General features: G+C 41.2%; 1 protein-coding gene across 2 annotated transcripts in view; it reads right to left on the bottom strand.

Annotated features, from left to right (window-relative positions):
• The window catches only part of pabir2 (PABIR family member 2), a 54,421-nt gene that overhangs the window by 11,910 nt on the left and 22,800 nt on the right, over positions 1 to 19,711 (bottom strand). For both annotated transcript variants that reach the window (XM_055644098.1, XM_055644099.1), the window contains exons 5-6: positions 10,262 to 10,316; positions 286 to 378 (exon numbers count right to left, since the gene is read on the bottom strand). In XM_055644098.1, coding sequence (XP_055500073.1) covers positions 286 to 378; positions 10,262 to 10,316 — 148 coding nt within the window. The remainder of the gene's footprint in view (positions 1 to 285; positions 379 to 10,261; positions 10,317 to 19,711) is intronic.

Raw genomic sequence — 19,711 nt, 5'->3', positions numbered from 1 at the left:
ACCAACCTCAACCAGCCCCCATTTACCCCGTTCCTTGCCAGCATACCCACACCCCCGCCCCCCTGCCTAGCATGCTGAGAGTTCTGCACACCCCCATTTCTCTCCTTCCACTCAAGCGCCGAGAACCGTGCATCGGATGAAGCAGTGTCCATCATCATCATCACATCTGCTGACATACAGTCAGCAATCCAAGCTCTTCATCGCAAGTTTACTCAATAGAGAGTTGGACCAAATGACTGCTCTTTCTCAATAAACAGAGAGGACAGACTCTGTTTCAGCTCCTACCTTGCCGATGCCTCTGGTTGGTGACGGAGCTGGTGAGACTGGAATGAAGTCAATGCGCTTTGGTGAGGCAGATTTATCCAAGTCGTTGTCACTCTGTGGGGTACAGAATACGCTATATTAATGTATCACAGAATATCCAAACTGGACCCATGCTCTCTCCGGGTTTGGTCAATGTCAGGCTGTTGCACAGGCAGTCATCTCTGCGACAGGCTGTATTGCAATAGGAGCATTCATCAAATTAAGTGTCCTCTACACAACTATATCATAAGCATTTTAAAGGGAACAGAGCAAATCTATTTTCACCATGTTATGGTGAATACCTCCAGGGGGAGGGACTGGTGTCGGGGGAGGAGGTGAAGGGGTGGCAAAGCAGGGGCCAACAACTAGCTTGTAGTTATGCTGCTGCCCAGTTATAGATCCAAACCATAAGCAACAAACATCAATCACCAGCTCACCAAGAAACAAAGAAAATACAGTGCATTCAGGAAGTATTCAGACCCCTTCACTTTTGCCACAATTTGTAACGTTACAGCCTTATTCTAAAATGGATTAAAAAAAACATTTAAATCATCAATCTACACACAATACCCCAGAATGAAGAAGCAAAAACAGGTATTTAGAAATTTTTGCAAAGTAATTAAAAATAAATAACTGAAATATCATCTTTTCATAAGTATTCAGACCCTTTACTCAGTACTTTATTGAGGCACCTTACAGCCTCATGTTTTCGTGGGTATGATGCTACAAGCTTACACACCTATATTTGGGTAATTTCTCCCATTCTTCTCTGCAGATCCTCTCAAGCTCTGTCAGGTTGTTTGGGGAGCGTCGATGCACAGCTATTTTCAAGTACCTCCAGAGATTTTCGATCGGGTTCAAGGCCGGGCTCTGGCTGGGCCACTCAAGGATATTCACAGCTTGTTATAGCCACTCCTGCGTTGTCTTGGCTTTGTGCTTAGGGTCGTTGTCCTGTTGGAAGGTGAACCTCCGCCCCAGTCCGAGGTCCAGAACGCTCTGGAGCAGGTTTTCATCAAGGATCTCTCTGTACTTTGCTCCGTTCATCTTTCCCTTGATTCTGCCTAGTCTCCCAGTTCCTGCTGCTGAAAAAACATCCCCACAGCATGATGCTGTCACCACCATGCATCACCGTAGGTATGGTATTGGCCAGATGATGAGTGGTGCCTAGTTTCCTCCAGACGTGATGCTTGGCATTCAGGCCTAAGAGTTCAATCTTAGTTCCATCAGACCAGAGAATCTTGTTTGTCATGGTCTTAGAGTCCTTTAGGTGACTTTTGTCAAACTCTAAGCGGGCTGTCATGTGCCTTTTACTGAGGAGGGCTTCCGTCTGGCCACTCTACCATAAAGGCCTGATTGGCGGAGTGCTGCAGATATAGTTGTCCTTCTGGAAGGTTCTCCCATCTCCACAAAGGAACTCTGGAGCTCTATCAGAGTGACCATCGGGTTCTTGGTCACCTCCCTAACCAAGGCCCTTCTCCCCTGATTGCTCAGTTTGGCCGGGCGGCCAGCTCTATGGAGAGTCCTGGTGGTTCCAAAGTTCTTCCATTTAAGAATGACGGAGGCCACTGTGCTCTTCGGGACCTGCAATGCTGCAAAAAGTGTTTTACACCCTTCCCCCAGATCTGTGTCTCGACACAATCTTGTCTAGGAAGTCTACGGACAATTCCTTTGTCTTCATGGCTTGGTTTTTGCTCTGACATGCACTGTCAACTGTGGGACCTTATATAGACAGGTGTGTGCCTTTCCAAATCATGTCCAATCAATTTAATTTACCACTGGTGGACTCCAATCCAGTTGTAGAAACATCTCAAGGATAATTAATGGAAACAGGATGAACCCAAGCTCAATTTTGAGTGTCATAGCAGGGTCTGAATACTTATGTAAATGTGATATTTCAGTTATTTCTTTTTAATTACTTTGCTAAAATTTCTAAACACCTTTTTTCACTTCTTCATTCTGGGGTATTATGTGTAGATTGATGATAAAAAAAAAAAGAATATAATCCATTTTAAAATAAGGCTGTAACGTAACAAATTGTGGAAAAAGTGAAGGGGTCTGAATACTTTCTGAATGCACTGTTGGTGCAGGGGGAGTCCATTCGGCCCTTCGAGCCAGCACCGCCATTCATTGTGATCATGACTGATCAATCATCCACAATCAGTAACCCGTGCCTGCCTTCTCACCATACCCCTTGATTCCGCTAGTCCCCTAGAGCTCTATCTAACTCTCTTTTAAATTCATCCACTGCCTTCTGTGGCAGAGAATTCTACAAATTCGCAACTCTCTGGGTGATAACATTTTTCTCATCTGTTTAAATGGCCTCCCCTTTATTCTTAGACTGTGGTCCCTGGTTCTGGACTCCCCCAACATTGGGTACATTTTTCCTGCATCTAGCTTGTCTAGTCCCCTTATAATGTTATATGTTTCTATAAGATGCCTTCTCATCCTTCTAAATTCCAGTGAACACAAGCCCCGTCTTTCCATTCTTTCCTCAAATGACAATCCAGCCATCCCGGCGATTAACTTAGTGAACCTACGCTGCGCTGCCTCAATAGCAAGGATGTCCTTCCTCAGATTAGGAGACCAAAACTGCACAAAATACTCCTGATGTGGTCCCACCAGGGCCCTGTACAACTGCAGAAGGACCTCTTTACTCCTACTCAAATCCTCTCGTTATGAAGGGCAACATGCCATTAGCTTTCTTCACTGCCTGCTGTACCTGCATGTTTACTTTCAGTGACTGGTGTACAAGGACACCCGGGTCTCGTTGCGCTTCCCCTTTTCCTAATCTGACACCATTGAGATAATAATCTGCCGCCTTGTTCTTGCCGCCAAAGTGGATAACCTCACATTTATCTACATTATACTGCATCTGCCATGCGTCTGCCCACTCACTCAACCTGTCCAAGTCACCCTGCAACCTCCTAGCATCCTCTTCACAGTTCACACTGCTACCCAGCTTTGTGTCATCTGCAAATTTGCTAGTGTTATTTTTAATTCCCCAGCACCGAGCCTTGCGGCACTCCACTTGCCACTGCCTGCCATTCTGACAGGGAACTGTTTATTCCTACTCTTTGTTTCCCGTCTGACAACCAATTCTCTATCCATGTCAATACCCTACCCCCGATACCATGTGCTCTGATTTTGCCCACTAATCTCCTGTGTAGGACCTTATCAAAGGATAAGGTCCTGAATCTATGGAACATTGGAAAACGATCACCAATGCGTCTACAATTTCCAGAGCCACCTCCTTGAGTACCCTGGGATGCAGACCATCAGGCCCTGGGGATTTATTAGCCTTCAGTCCCATCAGTCTATCCAATACTATTTCTCGCCTAATACAAATTTCATTCAGTTCCTCTATCTCCGTAGATCATCTGTCTTCCAGTACATCTCGCAGGTTGGTTCTGTCTTCACTAGGGAAGACATAAACAAAATACCTGTTCAACTCTTCTGCCATTTCCTTGTTCCCCATAATAATTTTACCTGTTTCTGCCTTCAAGGGACCCCATTTGTCTTTACTATATTTTTCTCTTAACATACCTAAAGAAGATTTTACTAAACTTCTTTACATTCTTGGCGAGCTTACCATGTACTTCATCTTTTCACCTCGTATTGCTCTTTTTGTTACCTTCTGATGTCCTTTGAAAGTTTCCCAATCCTCTGACTTCTCGCTACTCTTTGCTATGTTATATACCTTTTCTTTTAGTTTTATACCGTCCCTAACTTCCCTTGTCAGCCACCGTTGCCTCTTATTCCCCTTAGAATCTTTCTTCCTCTTTCATTGTCTGTGCTAATAACTTCGAAAGAGAAAACTGCTGTTGCAGTCACCATTAAGGCGGCACTGCCAAGAGAGTGACTGGTGGTGGAAGCTGGGTCACTGACAATGTTTATGCAGCACGTAGATGAGTGGTATAGGTGACTATGGACCATAGACTGGATGCTGGAAACATTGGGCACAATGGCCTGTTCCCATGCTGTACGATTCTCTCATTCAAACACCCATTGGACCTGAAGGAAAAACTTGCATGATCACAAAAGTTGTACATTTATACTAATGTCTGAAAGCCATTTAAACACGAGGCATTTTGGGAGCAGGGTGGGAGATATACAGTAAATGGTCGGACACAAAGGAATGTTGATGAATAAAGAAACCCAAAGTCTACGTCTGACGTATACAGCACAGAACCCAACTCTTTGGCCCGCAGTCCATTGTAAGTGGCAACACACGCTGCGTTACTGAGGAAGAGGGCATGTGGCATGCTTGCTTTTATAAGTGGGACATAGCATATGTAACTTTGAGGGCATGAGACGTGAATTGGCCAAGATTGACTGGCAATTAATTCTAAAAGGGTTGACGGTGGATATGCAATGGAAGACATTTAAAGGCTGCATGGATGAACTACAAAAATTGTTCATCCCAGTTTGGCAAAAGAATAAATCAGGGAAGGTAGTACATCCGTGGATAACAAGGGAAATCAGGGATAGTATCAAAGCGAAGGATGATGCGTACAAATTAGCCAGAAAAAGCAGCATACCGGAGGACTGGGAGAAATTCAGAGACCAGCAGAGGATGACAAAGGGCTTAATTAGGAAAGGAAAAATAGATTATGAAAGAAAACTGGCAGGGAACAAAAAAACTGACTGCAAAAGGTTTTATAGATATGTGAAAAGAAAGAGATTAGTTAAAACAAATGTAGGTCCCTTGCAGTCAGAAACAGGTGAGTTGATCATGGGGAACATGGCGGACCAATTGAATAACTACTTTGGTTCCGTCTTCACTAAGGAAGACATAAATAATTTGCCGGAAATAGCAGGGGACCGCGGGTCAAAGGAGTTGGAGGAATTGAGTGAAATCCAGGTTAGCCGGGAAGTGGTGTTGGGTAAATTGAATGGATTAAAGGCCGATAAATCCCCAGGGCCAGATAGGCTGCATCCCAGAGTACTTAAGGAAGTAGCTCCAGAAATAGTGGATGCATTAGTAATAATCTTTCAAAACTCTTTAGATTCTGGAGTAGTTCCTGAAGATTGGCGGGTGGCAAACGTAACCCCACTTTTTAAGAAGGGAGGGAGAGAGAAAACGGGGAATTACAGACCAGTTAGTCTAACATCGGTAGTGGGAAAACTGCTAGAGTCAGTTATTAAAGATGGGATAGCAGCACATTTGGAAAGTGGTGAAATCATTGGACAAAGTCAGCATGGATTTACGAAAGGTAAATCATGTCTGACGAATCTTATAGAATTTTTCGAGGATGTAACTAGTAGCGTGGATAGGGGAGAACCAGTGGATGTGGTGTATCTGGACTTCCAGAAGGCTTTCGACAAGGTCCCACATAAGAAATTAGTATACAAACTTAAAGTACACGGCATTGGGGGTTCAGTATTGATGTGGATAGAGAACTGGCTGGCAAACAGGAAGCAAAGAGTAGGAGTAAACGGGTCCTTTTCACAATGGCAGGCAGTGACTAGTGGGGTACCGCAAGGCTCAGTGCTGGGACCCCAGCTATTTACAATATATATTAATGGTCTGGATGAGGGAATTGAAGGCAATATCTCCAAGTTTGCGGATGACACTAAGCTGAGGGGCAGTGTTAGGTGTGAGGAGGATGCTAGGAGACTGCAAGGTGACTTGGATAGGCTGGGTGAGTGGGCAAATGTTTGGCAGATGCAGTATAATGTGGATAAATGTGAGATTATCCATTTTGGTGGCAAAAACAGGAAAGCAGACTATTATCTAAATGGTGCCGACTAGGAAAAGGGGAGATGCAGCGAGACCTGGGTGTCATGGTACACCAGTCATTGAAAGTAGGCATGCAGGTGCAGCAGGCAGTGAAGAAAGCGAATGGTATGTTAGCTTTCATAGCAAAAGGATTTGAGTATAGGAGCAGGGAGGTTCTACTGCAGTTGTACAGGGTCTTGGTGAGACCACACCTGGAGTATTGCGTACAGTTTTGGTCTCCAAATCTGAGGAAGGACATTATTGCCATAGAGGGAGTGCAGAGAAGGTTCACCAGACTGATTCCTGGGATGTCAGGACTGTCTTATGAAGAAAGACTGGATAGACTTGGTTTATACTCTCTAGAATTTAGGAGATTGAGAGGGGATCTTATAGATACTTACAAAATTCTTAAAGGATTGGACAGGCTAGATGCAGGAAGATTGCTCCCGATGTTGGGGAAGTCCAGGACAACGGGTCACAGCTTAAGGATAATGGGGAAATCCTTTAAAACCGAGATGAGAAGAACTTTTTTCATACAGAGAGTGGTGAATCTCTGGAACTCTCTGCCACAGAGGGTAGTCGAGGCCAGTTCATTGGCTATATTTAAGAGGGAGTTAGATGTGGCCCTTGTGGCCAAGGGGATCAGAGGGTATGGAGAGAAGGCAGGTACGGGATACTGAGTTGGATGATCAGCCATGATCATATTGAATGGCGGTGCAGGCTCGAAGGGCCGAATGGCCTACTCCTGCACCTAATTTCTATGTTTCTATATAAGAGTTGGAGCATCATGTTGCAACTTTTCAACATACTGGTTAGAGTACACTTGCAATATTGCATGTAATTATGACCTCTCTATAGGTAGGACGTGAATGTGCTGCAGACAGTGCAGGGAGAGCACCAGGATATTGTCCTGTAAAGATCGAAGGATTTAATTTTAATCTCTCCTCTTAATTAGAGTGATTGGAAAGGCAGGAATGGAGCGAAAAAGGCCGAGTTTTAGCTGAGAGATCAATTTATTAGAAGAATGTAAGGAGAGTTCAAATCATTTTCTCATGGTAGGAGTATCAGAAATAAGAGGACAGATTTAAAATGAGGCGTTTTTAAAAGTATCTGAGGACTTCTTACACAGAGTGGTTGATATCTGAAACTTGCTGCCAGAAGAGATTGTGAAATTAGATACATTCAGTACTCTCAAGAGGCATTTAGGAAACCATTTAAAAATGGAAGTCAGAGAAGGATATGGACAATGCTGGCCGTGTAGATGGGCAGAAATGTTGGCATGGATGTGGTGGGCTGATTACTAGTTAAAGGTTTGCTACAATAGTTGTCTACAAATTGAGACTTTCAGCTCCATCTACACTTCCCGCTGCCTCGGCAAGGTCACCAACATAACCAAGGACGAGTTTCATCCTGGCCACTCCCTCATCTCCCCTCTCCCGTCAAACAAGAGGTACAGAAGTTTGAAAACTCATACTTCCAGATTCAGGGACAGTTTCTTCCCAGCTGTTACCAGGCAACTGAACCGTCCACTCACCAACTAGAGAGTAGTCCTGACCCTCCCATCTTACTGACCTGAGAACTTAGAACTATCTTTAATCAGACTTTATCTTACACCAAATGTTATGCCCTTTGTCCTATATCAGTGGCTTGATTGTGATGATGTATTGTCTTTCAGCAGACTGGATAGCATGTAACAAAAAACTTTTCATTGTACCTCTGTACACGTGACAATAATAAACTAAACAATACAGAGTTAGATGCCTGAACGTTCAGTGCAGTACAGCATACAGGTGCACAACCTTTTATCCGAAGATCCAAATAACGAAAACCTCCGAATAGCGACATTTTTTCGGTCCTTGAAGAAAGGTCCTTGAAGACGTTCACCGAGGGCGGCCCGCAGAGGTGACAGCGGAACCTCCGGTCGGTCCTCGAAGAATGGGGAACTAAATCCCCATTCATAAAAGAGAAGGTGAGGGTATATTGCGCGGGAGGGTTAATAATTGACAATATGCTGCTACCTGCCAGCTGAGTTAAAAAGTTCCCACGGTAGACTCACGATACACAGTGTGTCGTGAGTCTTGCGTGGGAACTTTTTAACTCAGCGTGCAGGCAGCAGTAGATTGTCGCTCCCTTCAGTTTCACCCCACCTACACCCCTCTGCTTCCCTCCCCTCTCCAGCTCCCCGCTCATTGCACCGGCGCGGGGGCTTTGTACTGTCTTCACGTCGCGATGCTAGCAGCACAGTGCCAGTCACCGGAGACGTCAGGACCAACGGAACACCGACCCCCAGGCCCACTGCAAGCACGGAGATCCCAGAGACCCACAGCCAGCAGCAGCCCAGCCCCTTTCCAACTCCAGAGGAACACGCTCCCCGTATGGGCAGAAGCTGATGGTGTGCAAGGGGTACGTCTTGTTCTTGGGGTCGCGCAGCTCAGGCTGTGGACGAACTGCCACTTGTCGCCATAGCGGCCCATCGGGGAGCGGATTCCTCTGGAGTTGGAGGGGGAGGGGGGTATTGTGCTGTTTGATCGCCCCCTACTATTCCAGGGACAGGGAGGCAGGACGTTCACCGAGGGCGGCCCGCGGAGGTGACAGCGGAACCTCCGGTCGGTCCTCGAAGAAAGGGGAACTAAATCCCCATCCATAAAAGAAAAGGTGAGGGTATATTGCGTGGGAGGGTTAATAATTGACAATATGCTGCTACCTGCCCGCTGAGTTAAAAAGTTCCCACGGTAGACACGATACACAGTGTATCGTGAGTCTTGCGTGGGAACTTTTTAACTCAGCGTGCAGGCAGCAGCAGATTGTCGCTCCCTTCAGTTTCACCCCACCTACACCCCTCTGCTCCCCGGCCATGTGTGTGACCCCATCCCTCCCCTCTCCAGCTCCCCGCCCATTGCACCGGCGCGGGGGCTTTGTACTGTCTTCATGTCGGCGATGGCAGCCAGCAGGTCAGTGCAGTCACCGGAGACGTCAGGACCAATTGGACGTCGACCACCAGGCCCACCGCAAGCACGGAGTACCCAGAGACCCACAGCCAGCAGCAGCCCAGCCCCGCTCCAACTACAGAGGAAGCTGGGTTGCGGATGACGGGGCGCAGCTCGGGGCATCGTAGGGGCCCATCGAGGAGCAGGTTCCTGTTGGTCCTGATGTCTCCGGCCACCTGCTATCCTCCGGGAACTGTACCGCCCTTGCAGGAGAGTGGGGTTGTTTGCAGTTGCAGAGGGAGGGGGCAAGGGCGGTACAGTTCCCAGTCTCAGCTCCAGTCCAGGGGGGTGGCCGGAGACGTCAGGACCAATGGGACAGCGACCCCCAGGCCCACTGCAAGCACGGAGATCCCAGAGACCCGCAGCCAGCAGCAACTCCAGCCCAGCCCCGCTCCAACTCCAGAGGAACACGTAGGGGCAGAAGCTGATGGTGTGCAAGGTGTTCTTGGGGTGGCGCAGCTCGGGCTGTGGGCAAACTGCCACTTGTCGCCGTAGCGGCCCATCAGGGAACGGATTCCTCTGGAGTTGGAGGGGGAGGGGGGTATTGTGCTGTTTGATCGCCCCCTGCTATCCCAGGGACAGGGAGACACAGCGGCTTTTTAGACTGGTGGGCAATCACTTCCAAAGTTCTGCCCACACAGTCAGTACACCTCTCCTACACTGCATTTCATACAAACATTTATTCTGCAAGAAAAAACGACATTGAAGACTCAAACTCGCGACCGAGTAACTGCCGGGATCAAGGCGCAAACTCGCGACCTTGCGGATATGAGCCGAACACTCTACCACTGAGCCAGCCATTAAAATCTACGCTAAATAATTTCCATTCCGAAGACCGACAAATTCTGAATTACGAAAAGTGTCTGGTCCCAAGGCTTTCGGATAAAAGGTTGTGCACCTGTACCTACCTCAGTGGTTGACCAAATCCCCAATCATTCGGTGATTTATATTATTTTGGGTTTGTGAGCCATTTCAATAATATTACACAAAGCTGCATGCTCGATCAAACTGAAAGGAGTTCATTCCCAGGGATTAGAGTGCGAAGCGACTCCTACTTATCTGATTACAGTTAAATTAGAACTCACAACCCAAAAAATTAATTGAAGAGGAACAGTAAAAAAAATGCATGACTCAGGCATATGCAGTCAAATCAAGGAATGAGCAGTGCCCGAGCATTGGATGTAATCACAGGTGCAGCAAATCTTCAAGAGCATGAATAATTGGAGCATTTCACCCACTGACAGTCACTCACCAGGTTCAAGCTCTCTTCCCATGACACGCTCATCTGCATTGCGGCTTGCACTCCCCTGTACAAAAAGCAAGCCCAGAGTCAACACATACACTTAAAAACCATTCACAAGATTGTCCCTGCCTTTGTTAAACAAAATATATCATGTGCAATGGGTTTTTAGTCATTTCAAAGTCAGGTTAGAGGCAGAGTGAAGCGAGTGAGATCAGAGCCAATCTCAGGGAACAAGAAATAAGTAATGTTCAAGCAATTGACTCGAAATGGATCAACTATTTTTCAAAATAAATTGGTATTTTTATACATTTTGGTTTCACCGTGTAGAAATTACAGGCGTGTTTCTACATAGTCCCCCTCCCCCCCATTTCAGGGCACCATAATGTTTGGGACACATGGCATCACAGGTGTTTGTAATGGCTCAAGTGTGTTTAATTGCCTCCTTAATTCAGGTATAAGGGAGCTCTCAGCAACTAGTCTTTCCTCCAGTCTTTCCATCACCTTTGGAAACTTTTATTGCTGTTTATCAACATGGGGGCCAAAGTTGTGCCAATGAAAGTCAAATAAGCCATTATTGAGAAACAAGAATAAAACTGTTAGAGACATTAGGCTTACCAAAATCAACTGTTTGGAACATCATTAAGAAGAAAGAGAGCACTGGTGAGCTTACTAATCGCAAAGGAACTGGCAGGCCAAGGAAGACCTCCATAGCTGATGACAGAAGAATTCTCTCTATCATAAAAGAAAAATCTCCAAACACATGTCCGACAGATCAGAAACACTCTTCAGGAGTCGGGTGTGGATTTGTCAATGACAAATCCACTCAGAATACTTCATGAACAGAAATACAGAGGCTACACTGCAAGATGCAAACCACTGGTTAGCTGCAAAAATAGGACAGCCAGGTTACAGTTGGGTGGACAAATGAGACGAAGATTTAACATATCAGAGTGATGGCAAGTGCAAAGAATGGAGGCGAGAAGGAACTGCCCAAGATCCAAAGCATACCACCTCATCTGTGAAACACGGTGGTGGGGGTGTTATGACCTGAGCATGTATGGCTGCTGAAGGTACTGGCTCACTTATCTTCATTGATGATACAACTTCTGATGGTTGTAGCATAATGAATTATCAAGTGTATAGACACATCCTATCTGCTGAAGTTCAAACAAATGCCTCAAAATTCATTGACTGGCGGTTCATTCTACAGCAAGACAATGATCCCAAACATGCTGCTAAAACAACAAAGGAGTTTTACAAGTCTAAAAAATTCTCAATTCTTAAGTGGCCAATCACCCAATCTTTTTTTTCACTTTAGTATTTATTGCTTTTATGCATACATAAATAAAACACAAATATAACAACGAAACATACAACAATGCAGTGAAACATACAACAGTGCAGCGGGGAGTTCAGTTTACAATTAATGATGCAGTATACAGAGCTATTTTCTTATTAAAACATTTTCCAATAACTTACATTATTGTCAATAAAATTATAGTGTTGATGTCTTTGTTTCTATACATAATCCATTTTTCCCATTTTCTGTTAAACTCGTTTTCTTTCACTCTTGGAGAACATGTCATTTTCTCCATGACAAATATTTCCTGTACTCTGTCTAACCATTGTCTAAGTCTGGGTGTGTCCACTGCAAGCCAGTTTCTTGTAATGGCCTTTCTGCCAGCTGTGAGTAGGATTTTAACCAAGTAACGATCTTCCTTCAGCACCACTGTAGTTATATTACCTAGGTATAAAATGAAACACTTCTTGGAGACTGTATATCCTAATACCTCCTTTAATTCTAAATTCACTCTGTCCCAAAATGATTCTATTTTGGGCAACTCCAGAAGATATGTGCATGATTTGCGTCTGTTTGGCCACATTGCCTCCAGCATGTTTGCTGCCTTAGAATTTGCTTGCTTTTTATGTTGGGCGTAATAACGAAACAAATCAAAATTTTCCAATTATCTTCTCTCCATTTTTGTGAATTAGTGGATGTCTGTAGTGTTACACACATATGATGAAATGAAATGAAAATGAAATGAAAAGAAATGATTGAAATGAAATGAAATGAAATGAAATGAAATGAAATGATTCAATTTATTGTCATTGTAAGTGTACAGTACAGAGACAACGAAATGCATTTTTAGCATCTCCCTTGAAAGGGAGACACAGGGCGTCGCGGTGTGCCCGCGCCTGCCGCCGTAACATTCCATTACAGGCAAAGGTGGGTGAAGTGTCTTGCCCAAGGACACAACGACAGTATGCACTCCAAGCGGGATTTGAACCGGCTACCTTCCGGTCGCCAGCCGAACTCTTAGCCCATTGTGCTATCTGTCGTCCTATGATGTCATTCTTCTTCTGATATTCTGATGTTCAATTCCTTTTCCCACTTAAATTTTACATAAAATGTAGTTTTAGCTTGACATTCCATTAAACTATGGTAACGTTTAGAAATAATCCTTGATGTTTTTTGATGATATGCGTTAACTATCACTTCTACCACTGGATTCTTTTCTTCTAGTGCCTCCCTTTTTTACTTTTTTATTGTAATAATCTCTCAGTTGGAGGTATCTAAACAAGTCTTGGTTCCGAAGTGCAAATCTATCCTTCAAATCTTGAAAACTTCTTAGGTCTCCATTTTCAGTAACAGTACAAAATGCAGTCATTCCTTTTTTTATCCACTCTTTAAATGTTGAGTCATCCATCCCTGGTTTAAATTCACTTATCCAGAGCTATACATCTTAAAACATTTTGTCCTTTATTCAGTTTAAGTTGTCTGGTAAGAGTGAACCAGGTTTCTAAAGTAAATATCGTTATTGGATCGATTATACTCCTGATATGTCCAGGAAGCGCTTTTTCTCCCAAGAGTGTGTGGATGTGGAAGTCAGGGATATATGTCTCAATCTCTTTCCACCTAGCTATAAAGCTGTCCTCACACCAATTAATTAGTGGTCGAAGTTGGGCTGCATAGAAATAATTCCTAAAATTTGGAAGTGCCATTCCACCTTTGTCCTTTGGCAACTGGAGTGTAGTGTATCAAACTCTGGCCTACTTTCCTCCCCAAATAAATCTAGATATTAATTTATCCCATTCCGTGAATTGTTTTAATGGTACCTCTATTGGCAGAGATTGAAACAAGTACAATAGCCTTGGCAAAATATTCATTTTCACCACATTTATCTCACTACTAAAATCCATTGGGTAGGTGGACCATCTTTCTATATCCTTTCTTATGTTTTGGTTGATGTGATTATAATTGACCCCATACAACATTGATATATTTTTTGTTATAGGTACCCCTAGGTATTTGATTGATTTTGAATCCCATTTAATATTATACTTTTGCTTGATTTCTTCTGGAGGAGCACAATTAAATAGGAGGGTTTGAGTTTTTGAAATATTCACTTTATATCCTGCATAAAAATTAAATTTCTCTATGATCCCCATCATCCTTGGAAAGGAGGTGTTTACTTCCGTGAGATACATCATTACGTAATCTGCAAAAAGGCCTATTTTATGCTCTCTGTCTCTTATAGTTACTCTCCTCAGTTCCCTATCTTGAAGAATCGCTTGAGCCAATGGTTCAATATATATAGCAAACAGGGTAGGGCTAAGACAACATCCCTGTCTCGTTCCTCTTCCTAACACAAATCTCTCAGTTAAGGACCCATTCACCTTTACTGGTGCAGTAGGTTGCTGGTAAATTGCTTTAATAACTTGAATTGAATCTTCGGTAAAGCCAAATCGTTCTAGTGTTTGATATAAGAATTCCCAATTAACCCTATCGAAAGCCTTTTCCACATCTAGGCTTATCAGGACAGCGCGCATACTTTCCTTTTGAATCTTGTGTATTATATGTAGGGTTCTTCTAATACTTTCCTGTGTTTGTCTGCATATTATAAAACCAGTCTGGTGTTCATCAATCTGGCATGAACTTTTCAAATCGTTTGGAGATAATTGAAGAATATAATTTATAGTCCACATTTAGAATTGAAGCTGGTACAATTTTTTTTGTCTTTGTTCTCTTTGGGGATTAATATTACAATTGCCCCTTTCCATGACGGGGGTGTCTTGCCTTCTTTAATAATCCAGTTAAAGGTTCTCAGAAGAAGTGGGTTCAGCTCATTCCGAAATATTTTATACCCTTTATAGGGAAACCGTCGCTGCCTGGGGCCTTGTTTGTTTTCATCCTACCAATCGTCTTCTCTATCTCCTCCAGTGATATTTCTGCTGTGATTATTTTATTTTGTGTCTCTCCAATACAGGGCAGATCTATTGTACTTTAAAAAAGTCCTCATTGATTCCCCATCTACTGTAGAGGTTTGTGTATATAATTCTTTATAATATTCCTGGAAGATATATTCTATTTCTTTTGGATCACTCTTCAATTTCTGTGTCCTTAATTTTGTGTATGGTGTTGTCAGCCGATCTGGACCCAATTGAGCATGACTTGTATCTGCTGAAGAGAAAACTGAAGGGGACTACCCCCCAAAACGAGCATAAGCTAAAGATGGCTGCAATATAGGTCTGGCAGAGCATCACCAGGGAAGACACCCAGCAACTGGTGATGTCCATGAAATGCAGACTTCAAGCGGTCAAACATGACTACTTTTATTTACATGACATTGCTTTGTGGGGACTATGTATAAACACTGCTGTAATTTCTACATGGTGAAACCAAAATGTACAAAAATTGCCTTTATTAAAAGTCTCTATTTTTATTGACTCCTCAATTTTGTTAGTTCATTATGAAACAATTTCTGATCCAGATGGTAGATTTTTGATGATTATTGGTGTTCTTCATAACCAAAAAGTTGTTATGGTCAATGTTTATGCACCTAATATTGATCACCCTGAGTTTTTTAAACAGTTAATCAAATCTTTTCCTAATTTAAATGAACATCTTTTAATAATGGGTGGAGATTTTAACTGCTGTTTGAACCCCTCGATGGACAGGTCTGCAACTGATCATGTGCTTCCAAATAAATCAGCTAGTTTTATCAATTATTTTTTACTTGACTCTGGAATGTTAGAAGTCTGGAGATTCCTACACGCAAATGACAAAGAATTTTCTTTTTTCTCTCATGTATATCATAGTTACTCTAGGATTGACTACTTTATAATAGATTCTCAGCTAGTTTCATCTGCGTGTGAGTACGATGCAATTGCTATTTCTGATCATGCACCATTGAAACTATCAATTAAACTACCTGATTCCAAGTTTAGTGCTAAACAATGGCGATTTACTACTACTTTGCTTCAAGATCTAAATTTTGTTAATTTTATTAAAGATCAGATTGCTTTTTTCTTCTTAACAAATTCTACAGAAAAAATATCCAATGGTGTAGTTTGGGATGATTTTAAGGCATATATTCGTGGACAAATTATTTCATACTCCGCGGGATTGAAAAAAAAAAACTCAAAATGAAATTGGCTGATGAGATTAAAGAAATTGATAAAATATATTCAAAAGCTCCTAGTCTAGAGCTCTATAAGAATAGAGTTGAACTTCAATTGAGAAATGATTTGTTATTAGTATCACCGATTGAGAATCAGTTACTTAAAACCAAAAGTCAATTTTATATACATGGCGATAAATCTGGCAAATTACTCACCAATCAGTTGAAAGCGGTGTCAGACAAACGTCAGGTTACTGAAGTGAGTAAACGGGATGGTAAATTGACTGTAGACCATGATGAAATTAATAAATCCTTTCAGGAATTTTATACCTCCCTATACCAATCAGAATTTCCTACAGATTCCAATATAATGCATAAGTTTTTAAAGAAATGAACTTGCCAAATTTACCACATAATGAGTCTCTGTTGTTAGACGAACCCATCACGGAGGAAGAAATACATGAAAGCAATCCTTTTGATGAATTCTGGTAAAGCTCCTGGTTTAGATGGGTTTACAGTGGAAATTTAAAAGTATTTCTCAAGTTTACTGTCTCCCTGGCTACGCAAGGTTTTTAAAGAAGCCTTTTTAATGAATAGATTACCACAATCCTTTTATGAAGCATCTATTTCCTTAATTCTTAAAAAGATAAAGATCCTACTGAAGTGACATCATATAGACCTATATCACTGTTAAATGTAAATTCCAAAATTCTTTCCAAAATATTAGCTATGAGATTGGAAAATATTTTACCGCAAATTATTACTGAAGATCAGACAAGTTTTATTAAAAATCATTACTCATACTTTAACGTTAGGAGATTAATGAATATTGTATATACAGCGTCAAATAAAACTTCAGAATGTGTAATTTCACTTGATGCCGAGAAGGCGTTTGATAGATTAGCATGGGAATACTTATTCAATACACTTGAAAAATTTAAGATTGGTCCAAAATGTATTTCTTGGATCAAGCTGATATATCATATACCTCAGGCTTCTGTACTTACCAATAATCAGAGATCCCCTTTTTTCAGGCTCTTTCGAGGTACAGGTGCACAACCTTTTATCCGGTGTTCCAGAAACCGAAAAGCTCCAAAAACCGGCCATTTTTTTCCAGATGTCGTCTGCGCACCAAAGCTCGCGTTTGGCGCCAAACCTGACCCAAAACCGCAAAGTATTACTGAAGATCAGACAGGTTTTATTAAAAATCATTACTCATACTTTAACGTTAGGAGATTAATGAATATCGTATATACAGCATCAAATAAAACTTCAGAATGTGTAATTTCACGAGTCCGAGAAGGCGTTTGATAGATTAGCATGGGAATACTTATTCAATACACTTGAAAAATTTAAGATTGGTCCAAAATGTATTTCTTGGATCAAGCTGATATATCATATACCTCAGGCTTCTGTACTTACCAATAATCAGAGATCCCCTTTTTTCAGGCTCTTTCGAGGTACTAGACAGGGCTGTCCTTTAAGTCCTTTATGTTTGATATCGTTTTGGAACCATTGGCCACCGCTATCAGGGAATCCCCTAATATTTTTCGTATTGTCCGTGGGAATAAGACACATAAGCTATCTCTTTAAGCAGATGATCTGTTATTATTCATCTCTAACCCTGAGAAATCTATTCCGGCAATAGTAGCTCTACTTAATCAATTTAGTAGTTTTTCTGGTTATAAATTAAATCTTAGTAAGAGTGAGCTTTTTCCATTAAACAATCTAGTTTCGAATTATGAACAGTTTCCATTTAGATTGACTACCGAATGTTTTACTTATTTAGGCATTAAGATTACCAAGAAACACAAGGATTTATTTAAAGCCAATTTTACGCATCTAATTGACCATATCAAACAACAGTTCACTAAATGGTCACCAATGTCCTTATCTTTAATAAGCCGAATCAATGCTATTAAAATGTTTATCTTACCTAAATTATTGTATTTATTTCAGACAATAACAATTTTTATTGCTAAATCTTTCTTTGATATTATTGACTCAAAAATGTATTCATATATATGGCAGAATAAAAATTCCAGACTAAATAAAAAAATACTTACAGAAATAAAATAAAAAAGGTGGTTTGGCACTGCCGAACCTTAGATTCTACTATTGGGCAGTTAATGCTCGCTATCTAACGTTTTGGACAAAAGATTTAGAAGATAGCCAATGCCCAGAATGGATAAATCTTGAACATGATTCTATGCAAGGACTCTCATTGGCTTCTATTCTAGGGGCCTCGTTACCTTTTACAATTACGAGATTGAATAAATATACGACTAACCCAATAATAAGACATACACTCCAAATATGGTTTCAAATTCATAAATTTTTTGGATTGAATGATTTTATCTTATCGAGTCCTATCATATCTAATTTTTTCTTTCAACCATTTAGTACTGATCAAGCCTTTCTGTTATGGAAGAGGAAGGGATTAGTAGCTTTTCGTGATTTGTTTTTGGATGGTTGTTTTATGTCTTTTGAACAACTCTCCAATAAATATAATCTACCTAACTCACATTTCTTTAGATATTACAAATTATATATTTTTTGAGGGCTACTCTACCCTTTTTTCCATTACCACATCAAACCGAAATCTTGGAAAAAAATTAACATTTGAACCATTGTCAGAGGGGCTTAATAATGACTATTTATAAGTTGATTTTGAAATTTTAAAAAGATACATTTGATAAAATTAAGAATGACTGGGAAAGAGAACTTCAAATTTCTCTCTCTATAGAGAATGGGAGAGGATTCTTCAATTAGTTAATACTTCCTCAATGTGTGCAAGACACGTTTTGATACATTTCAAGGTGGTTCACAGAGCTCATTTGTCAAAAGCTACATTAGCTCGTTTTTATGGTCATATAAATCCTACCTGTGACAGATATAATTCTGAAGTGGCCTCATTGACTCGTATGTTTTGGTCCTGACCACTTTTGTAAAAATATTGGAAATAAATATTTGATACTATTTCTGTAGTTTTAGGTAATGATTTACAACCTGTTACTGCAATTTTTGAGCTACCAATGTTAGATTCTATTCATTTGTCATGTTCCGCCCATTGGCTGATTGCTTTTACCACATTAATTGCCAGAAGATCTATTTTCTAAGATCTAATCCTCCGACCACACTCCATTAATACTCTGAAACGATATCATGTTTAAATTTAGAAAAAAATTAAGAGTTACATTGTTGAACCCTTGGTTAAATTTGATAGGACTTGGGGAAGATTTATTCAACATTTTCATACAACATAAATTGCCCCCTCTCCAACTGTTATAATAATTATTTTACCTTAATACGGTGGAATGGACTTGACGACAAACAGGGACTTAAAAAGTTGAAATTCTTTGCAGCCCAGATTCTGTTTTGCATTTTATTTTAAGTTTTAAGTTTTTTTAAGTTTTTTTATGTTTTTTCGTTTTTTCTCTTTTTTTCTTTTTTAATCTTTTTGTTTTTATACATATGTTCTCTTTTAAACACTTAACTATATTTACATAGAGACCAAGAGGTCTATATTCAAGGTGTATTTTGACACTGGACTCATATTTAGGTTATACCTGTTATTAATGTAACCCTGATCCCTATGTATCAATATCATTATGTTTATCATTATTTTTTTGTTGTCATGTTTTTGCTTTTGAAAAAAATAAAAAGATTTTAAAAGAAAGAAAGAAAGAGGATACAGCAGGAGATTTACAACTTTGCGAGATGCCTAGATACAGTAAACAGGAAGGAACTATTTCCTTGGCACAGTGTCAAAAGCCCGGGTGGGGATTTAAAGTAATTACCACAAGCATTCAAGGGGGAAAAAAAGGTGAAAAATAATTCACTCAAAGCATCTCATATTTCACTTGGGCAGCTTACAGTGGTACGTTGATTTCTCTAACGTCAAGTAACCCTTGCATTCCCTCTCTCCATTCCTTCCCCACCCTAGTCGTCATACTAGTTTCGCTGTTGTCCTATTGAGTTCTATCTGTATAACTCGTTGTCACCAATCCCACAGCCAACAATGGACCATTGTGGGTTCAAACTTTTCTTGATTATT

This window comes from Leucoraja erinacea, chromosome 12, assembly GCF_028641065.1.
Source record: "Leucoraja erinacea ecotype New England chromosome 12, Leri_hhj_1, whole genome shotgun sequence".
Taxonomy (NCBI): Eukaryota; Metazoa; Chordata; class Chondrichthyes; order Rajiformes; family Rajidae; genus Leucoraja; species Leucoraja erinaceus.
This window is presented reverse-complemented; position numbering and strand designations above follow the sequence as displayed.